The 8,335-nt window shown below is 49.3% G+C and overlaps 2 protein-coding genes across 2 annotated transcripts in view; both read right to left on the minus strand.

The window, feature by feature from the left end:
- Positions 1 to 7,494, minus strand: part of CSUI_008936 (aspartyl aminopeptidase) — a 12,590-nt gene extending 5,096 nt beyond the window's left edge. The window contains exons 1-8 of the mRNA XM_068069055.1: positions 6,706 to 7,494; positions 5,986 to 6,062; positions 5,294 to 5,406; positions 3,781 to 3,910; positions 3,405 to 3,535; positions 2,416 to 2,657; positions 1,719 to 1,779; positions 630 to 830 (exon numbers count right to left, since the gene is read on the minus strand). Coding sequence (XP_067918970.1) covers positions 630 to 830; positions 1,719 to 1,779; positions 2,416 to 2,657; positions 3,405 to 3,535; positions 3,781 to 3,910; positions 5,294 to 5,406; positions 5,986 to 6,062; positions 6,706 to 6,875 — 1,125 coding nt within the window. The 5' untranslated portion in view covers positions 6,876 to 7,494. The remainder of the gene's footprint in view (positions 1 to 629; positions 831 to 1,718; positions 1,780 to 2,415; positions 2,658 to 3,404; positions 3,536 to 3,780; positions 3,911 to 5,293; positions 5,407 to 5,985; positions 6,063 to 6,705) is intronic.
- Positions 6,169 to 6,497, minus strand: CSUI_008937 (uncharacterized protein; the record flags this gene model as incomplete). Its single annotated transcript, XM_068069056.1, has 1 exon — positions 6,169 to 6,497. A coding segment is annotated over one exon (192 nt), but the record flags the coding sequence as incomplete, so codon positions are not given.
- Positions 7,495 to 8,335: the final 841 nt, after the last annotated feature.

Genomic DNA, 8,335 nt, shown 5'->3' on the forward strand with positions numbered 1-8,335 from the left:
TATACATATATGCATATATATACTGATGTGGCATTCCTGGCTAGGCTGAACAAGGACACAGCACGCGACCACAAAAAACGGAATAGCAGTTGAGCGGGCACCCGTCAAGGAGCCCAGATGGAGGGTTTCGAAGAGACGCACGATCCGCCGGCGAAGCTTTCCCCAGTAAAATGTCCCTACGTCGCATCTTGTGTGCGCGCGCGAGTCCCTACATTCATAGCGGTGTTCAGTCTTTCGCTCTGGAATGTAGTCGTGTAGAAAGCTTCGAGACGAATATATATCATACGGAGGCGGTCTGGACAGAAACGACACAAAGTTTTGAAGTGCACAGTCCCGTCCTTACAGCGCTTACGAACATATATATATATATGTTCACCTAGGATATACATGTATATACATATGAATATATACACATAAAGATAGACAGATACCTATGTGCATGCAACGTCCCAGGTGCAGCGGATGCTGCACTGGCCTGTGCAGATGCTCATGTTCACACATGCACTTACGCCTGTACGCGGTATCGCCTAGAGTGTCTACGCCTAGGGCGCACGTATGTACAGATAGAGTAACCAAACTGCTGCATGAATTCTTGCTCGAGGGCATGTTTGCAGGAAGACCTTCCCTACCAGAAGAGCGTTTGATGCGGCTCCGGTGTAGCTCTCACTACCAACTTCTTCGTGATCAAAGCCAACGGCCATAGCGATCCCCCCATCGGGAACCGTGTCTGCACATTCAATCAACGACGTAAAGGCTGCCCATATAGACCCGAGGTTATCCAGACGAGGCGACTCAACGAACTCTTCCGCGATCCCACAAAGTCGGCTGGGCTGAAGAAAAAACGATCGCCCGCACAATTAGTAACTGCAAAGCTTGGACACAATGTCCAAGTTACTATTCCGGTGAAGTAACAGTAGCACGTAAGGCGGGCACAGACGTATTGCATACGCACCGCTCTGTTAATGTACCTCTTACCTTAAACTATACGAAACTTGACAAGCCTTCAGGCAAAGAATACTTTGTTCAGCCATCATATCTAAAAAAAATGTACTTGTGTGGTTGCTGCGTGTTCTGCTAATTACTTGTGAGGGCGAAAGAAGTCCTTCATACACCGATGTTTTCCTTACGACTCACATACCCGTAGCTTTTTGAATGAAACCAACATATCTAGGAATACATTCAGAAACATGACCACCCGCCTGTGTACCAAAAGGAAATATCGGGCTACAGAAGAGCCCAAGACGTAGGGACGATGGGGAAGAAAACGACGCTCCGGACATCACAATCGTCTCGCACAATATTTGGATGGATTTCACAACGAGAGCATTCACGAGACACTGGATGCAGGGCACAGTGTAGCTGCAGAGAAGCACGACCTGTAGTCGTGCAAGGCTGAAATATGCTAGTATGCTAACTGTATATGCATGGACAGATAGACAAACACGAAGGGGCACATTGATACACCGGTATTGCTGTCTTCTCTATTTATCGCGATGCAACGTAAGCAAATACTCGTGCAGTTATTCGAAGTACACGAAGGAGATGCCGAATATACAGACCTAGTACTCCTCACTCGTAAAAACATCTCATCCACCCCACACACAGAGATACAGAGGTTACGATGGACAGGGTACTATAGAAGGACACACAGATACAGAACAAACAGATTCACGTGTCGGTGGAGACCAGCAGACACAATTGTCCTTTGTTGAAATTACCGTGGCATCCATGAGGCACAGGTCCCAATCGACGATGTCAGAAGGAGACACTTGTAGTTCCCTGCAGTAAGGACAGTGGGAAAAAGCAGACTGTTCAAAGAACAGCCTCCTTCCGTAACACGAGACCCACAAGACCGGTGAAGAGTACAGTGACGGAGAGAAATTTGAGTGAAACGGTGGTCTGAGGGACACAGCAAAACCCGTAAGAGTATGGCAACGAATCAGGCAGACCGCGGTCCACCCCTCACTGGTTTTCTCCCTGAAGCGTACGGATATGCAGGTGAGAGAAAAAAAAATACGGAAGGCACTTTTCCTTCTCGATTAGCAAGGACACCGACAAACACACAAAAAGTGAAAGAAACGAAATGTCCGGAGTATTTGTCCTAGGTTGTCGTGTAAAAGCTACTTACTTGCCAAGAGAACGTGATCTGCGTTGCTTCAACTAGGAAGAAAATAATGCGGCTTTTCCCAGGTGGGTACACACGTATACGAACCCACGCAAAGCCCGGTGACGAGAACATGCTTGTCTTGGACATACTTCCTAAGACACGCACGATTCTTGATAACCCACGGGGACGGGAATCGAAGAGATGAATGAAGACCTCTTGTGACAACGTGTTAGAGTATGCACAATGAACATAGCCACAGAAAGGATTATCTAATATAATCTGGTGACATGGAGAGTCTTCAAGCTTACTTAGCTACGAGAGCAAGAAGAGGTGGTGCACATCTTCCTTCTTTCGGTGCTGAACACCCGTCGGAAGAAGAAGTTCTTGGAGAATCAGAAGAGCGCTGCTTCTCTTCGTCTCGATGTCTGTCATCGTCAACAGATCGTTTTTCTTTCTCTGCGTCTCTGTCTCCGTCAGGATCCTTGGTGTCCTTTACCTCTAGCAACTGTCTGTACACCTCGGTGCAGAGAACCGGTTGAAGGTGGTTCTCCTAAAAGAAGCAGGAAGAAACAGATGGCTAACGAGCTACAGCTCGCAGAAATTTCCCTCTTGCACTGCTACATAGAATTCACGCCCTCCGGTCGAGCGAAAGAAAAAACAGCGAGAGAGACAGGTACACAGACGAGAGCTCGCAGGCTGGCACAGGTAGGACCCTGTCGCTTTCGATGTATATGATACTACGAGTGAAACACTGAAGAAAAGATGGGCAAAGGCTTGTCTGATGACTCAGTCTAGAAGTGTGGAGACGAGTGACGAGTGTTTATGCACAGAAGAAAGACCAACAGCAACGGTTGAACTGTACCCCACCGTTGCCTGGGTGTGGAAAGCAGTAGATGCATGCGTGAGATGTAGCCATCCACGTAGACACCTCTGAGACTTCACTAGTCACATGTATCACACCGGCGGATCAACGCAGACGGAACGTTATCGGCCTGGTTATCTCCCTTCCTAGACACAAACACTCGAATACCGCGACAAGTGTGCATCGCTAATATACACTTCGCAGACCTGTCCAGACGGAAGCAGCAACCCATGAAATGCCCCACAGCGCAGCAGCTCACATATCTACATGGATCAGTACGTAGAAGAGGGCGGTCACGCCCTCGTAGTACTGTCTCTGTTCTAAACAATCTCTTACACGCATTCTCATCCGGACCATCCTTATCTTTGACAGTGAAGAAGGTAAAAAACGCTCTCCCTCCTCATCATTAGAGTTTCGTTATCATCGTTGATATACCTTATTAATTTTGAAAGCCGCGATTTCCTCTGCGGTCTGTAGATGGATAGCCAGGTTGGGAAGAATGACGAGAGGTTCATTTATTCGTATCAGTCGGGCTGCTAGTCCTGGGAAACCCTCATCTCCTCTATCTGAGCATCCACGAGAACCCGGAAGGCAAACCACTCTTTCCGCTCCTCATGAAAACAAAAGCCTGCTCTTCTCCCACACTTCATATAAGTCACCGTGCTAAGCTGTGGGAGTGAAGTGACACGAGCACAGAGCGGACATCTATCCGAGAGAAACAAAGGACGTAAGAAGGAGGAAAGAAAACAAAATTGGAAGCAACTCTTCCTCCTCCGTCTTCGGTCTTTTCACCGATTGTGGTTCTGCTTACCCCGGTGTCGTCCCGCGTGGTATTCTGTCTGTCTTTTTTTTTCATCCTTGACAATAACTTTCCCGGCTATACCAAGACCGCGATCAAACCATGTGTGCCAGAGACCTCCCCCATAACATTCAACTCCCACCTGATCAAAGAAAGAGAAGAGAAAGAGAAACAACCAAAGAAGCTGTTGAGAGAAAAAGTCCATCTCGCACGAGGCGCGGAGTTCGTCTTGAGATGGTGAGGAATTTTTGTATAGAAAACAACAGGGACGGAAGAAACGATCGCCCGACAGGAAGTGAGAATAAAGAAAAAGAAGCCATGAGGCAGAAGCAAAGGTCCAGAACCCCCCATCTCAGCCAGAGTCGAAAAGAATTTCGAGTGAATAGGAGAAGGTGAAGAAGGAGGAAGAGACAACACGGTGAAGAGCAAAGAACGGGGAACAAGAAAGGGGAGAATGCAACTGAAAGCAAACGGCTCTGCTAACACTCTTTTTCCCGTGATGTCGTCCTCATCTACACCCGGGTTTTGCTACCAGACCATGAGGCTATGAAGGGAACCGTTATCACCTCGGCATCAAACGGAGAGGGGGATAAACTGCGCCTATACGAAAGTGGCACTCACGTACAAAAGCACTGTGGACTAGGAAACCTGTGCAGAGTGCTACCCGCCCTAGAGAAGAAAGAACGCTACAGTGAACGTACACTATAAAAGCCGACACTTTTTCTGCGCTAGGTGTCAGGACTCCTTTCATGCAGATTGAAAAGTTCCAGACGGGAGTAAAAAATACACCCCAATCAGTTACAGTGTGACGCACTCAGAACAGACGCACATTCTCAGAGTGACCACTTCGCAAAGTCACAAAACAAGGAGAAAACCAGTCGACCACCCCCCAAGCACTCAACCGAGAGACTGAATAAATAGCTTGTTCCTTCATGGAGGGATAAGCAACGACGAGCCCCCGAGCAGTGGGCACCAACATCTATACATACGTAGTGCTGGTGCTCATGTAAGCATAATTGAAAGGAGGGCTCAAAGGTCAGACCGCGGATGGGAAAAACAAAGGACGAACTAACTTCTTTTCTCTGCAGCACCCGACTTCTACAGACTACGGTTTCTGAAGACAACAATCTCTCCCAGTATACCCGTTCGTACATTCTTCGTTGATGATTAGAAAGGCAGGCAGAATATTCATCCCTTCAGTTCTGTATGACGAAGGGATACGCTGTACTCTTCAAGGGATCCATATGCAGTGCTGACACGGAGTGGACTCTCCTTCTGTTGCTATCTTCGGCAGTACGTCTATCACAAGAGACATACCCGACATGACTCTTGCCGCACACTGAGGGGAAAGTTGATTCGCGTGCATGCGTGCGTGAAAGGGTCTTTCTTACTTTGCGTTTCCGCGTATACTGGCTAACAAAGTTAGCGCAGAATTTGCTAGGCCAGTGGGGTCTAGCAGCGATACGAGATTAAGGACAAAACCGAGGAGACGGCGCAGGAATCTGATTCAAAGATGTCGAGTTACCTGTTGTATGTTCTCTTTCTTAAGATTGCTGTTGGGTCGGAGACGTAAACATGGGGAGTCGGTATGTGCAGCTACAATAGAAAATCCTCCCTCACTTTCCATGAAATGGCGGCCTTGACAAAGGAGATACACAGAGATCACGACAAAAGCGATGACCAAAACCTCTGTTGCCGATGATACGAAGCAAAGGAAAAGCTTCACGCTCCGTGTATATACAGAAAAAGTGTATGTTACAGTCCCATACAGAGAGCTGCTGCCCCCCAGTCGCGCCACATAGGCCACAGTAACACACGTATCCGTTTGATGTGTCTTCACGCGTCGACACCTTAGGTTTGTGTATGTACGGGCATACGTACACCTAGGGGGCAAGGTCGGTGTGAGGTGACAAGACAGGTGTGCAGGCACATACTCAAGCAAGAACTAAGTTCACATTGGTAATGCATTATGAATGCACACGAGATGACCCGCCACTCACAGCAGCGCCGGCAGACAAGAGAGAGAAGACAAGATACTAACTACAAGTTTTCCCGCAGATACTGCAAGGCACAGCGGTAATAGCCGGAGATAATGAAGCACAGTCCGTGAACCGCATTCCCCGACGCATGACTTTCTTGGACTGGGGTTCGTATATACGGCGAAGGGGGCAATACGGAGAAACAATGGGATGCAAACGCAGCTTCTTTCCTGCTTACCAACGACAAAAGCAGCAATGCACGCGTGATTCCTTACGACGAAGTACTTTCCTCCTCTCTGTACACCCCACAGTTCCCTGTAAACAAACTAGAGAAGCGTCCAAAAGAGATGTCTTTCACACCCAGTGTCACTGCTGCTGCGTTCCTCAAGAGAACAGAAGCTTCTTCTTTTCTTCACTGGACTCCGCGGAGGTAGCCGTGGACATAGGTGAGGGAGCAAGAATAAGCACGACCACAAAACTGTATATACATCCCGACAATCCGTCATCGGTCTTGTCCCTTCGGGGAGGGGGTAGAAAAGCTGACCGGAGAGCTCCTCTCAGTCATCGGACCTTGAATGGCATGGACAGAGGCTGGTTGGAACAATACCAGGACAGGACAGAAGCAGCCTGAATAAAACTATACATAAGGGTTGCAGGTGTCTATGTTGGCGGGTGAGAGAGACTGGAGGACAGGGAGAGGGGCCGGCAGGGGTACGATATTGATGCGCGGGAACATGACGATGGCTGCCCGTACGTGTAGAGAAACATGAGAAAAGAAACGGAGAGAATGTTTCTCTGAACCTCCGGAGAAAAGACAAAAAAACGAACACTCCGCAGACCTTTTTTTCAGTCACACAGCAGCACTTTGACACATGCGGAAAAAGTCGGTTATCGGAAGTAGCCATACAATGTGCCTAACATAATTAGCAAGCAGACGAGGTTGTAATGAAAGCCTGACCTTTCATCCAGTTGAGTAAAGCCGTTAGCTTCAAGACGCGTCTGCACGGCGAGAACTGAGTGATATGGAGATCCTGTCTCATTAACAAACTGCAGAAAATCTATAGCCCGCTTGCGTGCATTCTCCAGGAGGGCGCTGGCCGCCCGTGCAGTGTGTGAAGACGTCTTCATGTTTCTCCGAAGGAAGCTAGACAAACAAAGAATTGCACACCCGGACGATTGTGAAGACAACAACAACGCAGTAGAATGGGAGCAGGAAAGGCCACTAGGAAAGAATGGGAGGGCAGAGTGTTGAGAGCGAAAACGATCGGACACGCCGAAAGGGGCACACGGCAGGTTTGGTAGGCATGCGACCCGGAGAAGGAAGCCCGAGCTTGAACGATATCAGAGGCTGCATACGAAGCGAAAATGAGACTAGAGATGCGAAAGTGAACAGCAAGAAGACCTGCGCGGCTAGTGGACTCGCAGGTGAACAGGTCGGACGATGTGGCTCCCAAACATACATAATGAAAGCGCGCGCTGCTACTGTCTTGCAATCATTGCAGCCTTGGTGTGAGGACAGGCGCCCGGATAGTTGAACAGCCCAGTAATGTAACCTGGGGGGTGTGCATCGGGCGAAATGCGGGTGCAGCGCGAAGACCCTCACGAGGAACTTCTTAGAAGTTGCTTTGATGCAACGTAAGATGCCCCCAAAAGCTACGGTGCTCAATCGGCTGATAGTCAGCAGGTGAGCTGCTAGGGTAACGCTGTTACAGGCAGCTAAGAGCACTGCCTACAGCGGCAAGATCTCTGTAGCGTGTAGTCTGGGACGCCTGGTGCCGCAAGAAACCCTACCGTAGCGCGAAGGCACTGGACCTGCTGGGCAGGCGGAGAGCGTACGCTGGTTCCCCGTGGAGCGGACCTTGTGTGACAGCAATGGAGACGCCGTGCGCAAGACAGCGACCGGGAGAATCAATTATTCTCCTAGGCTAAAGAGTACGGTTTCCATGGAAACAGCGCTAGCAGTTGCCCCGGCTGTGAGAGGACAGCTGAGCTGTTCACTCCTCTGGAAGCCAGTGATTTTCGGGAGCGTGGGCGGGGGGTCTGAACGTGCCCAACCGCCGACTCTGTGCCAAGGTTCGCGTTTCCACAGTGGAAGTGTTTCTGTACTGTGACACCACGAGGGCGAGCCGCGGTGTCGCAATCTGCTGGCGAACCCTTAGTATGTAGTGCTGCCCGATGTTGTACAGCGGGCCTTCCTTGCACTGCACTTGGCTATCACACAAGGGTTGAGCACACAGTTGGTCTTGCAGGTGCGCCGGCCTTGCCCTGGACGTGAGGGCGGAACAGAAAACCCGGGGGGTCAAAGGGCACCAGCGGACTATCAGCCTGTCGATGTACAATCGTTACACGACCTCGACTGAGTTCTATCTTCCTGCTCGAAAAGCACCACCCGAAACACTCAGTGAAGCTACGGATGGGCGAGAGAGGCTACCTAACCAAAGCGGAAAATACTAAATTTCGAAAACGAGAAAAAGTGGCTACGCTAGAAAGAAATTCTCTCTCTGTTTTCGCTCGCCTAGAAAAAAAGAAAACAACACACACACACAACGAGAAGAAAATCCTCATGTATCTAAACATTTCAACTGAAT

This window comes from Cystoisospora suis, assembly GCF_002600585.1.
Source record: "Cystoisospora suis strain Wien I chromosome Unknown contig_5155, whole genome shotgun sequence".
Classification (NCBI taxonomy): Eukaryota; Apicomplexa; class Conoidasida; order Eucoccidiorida; family Sarcocystidae; genus Cystoisospora; species Cystoisospora suis.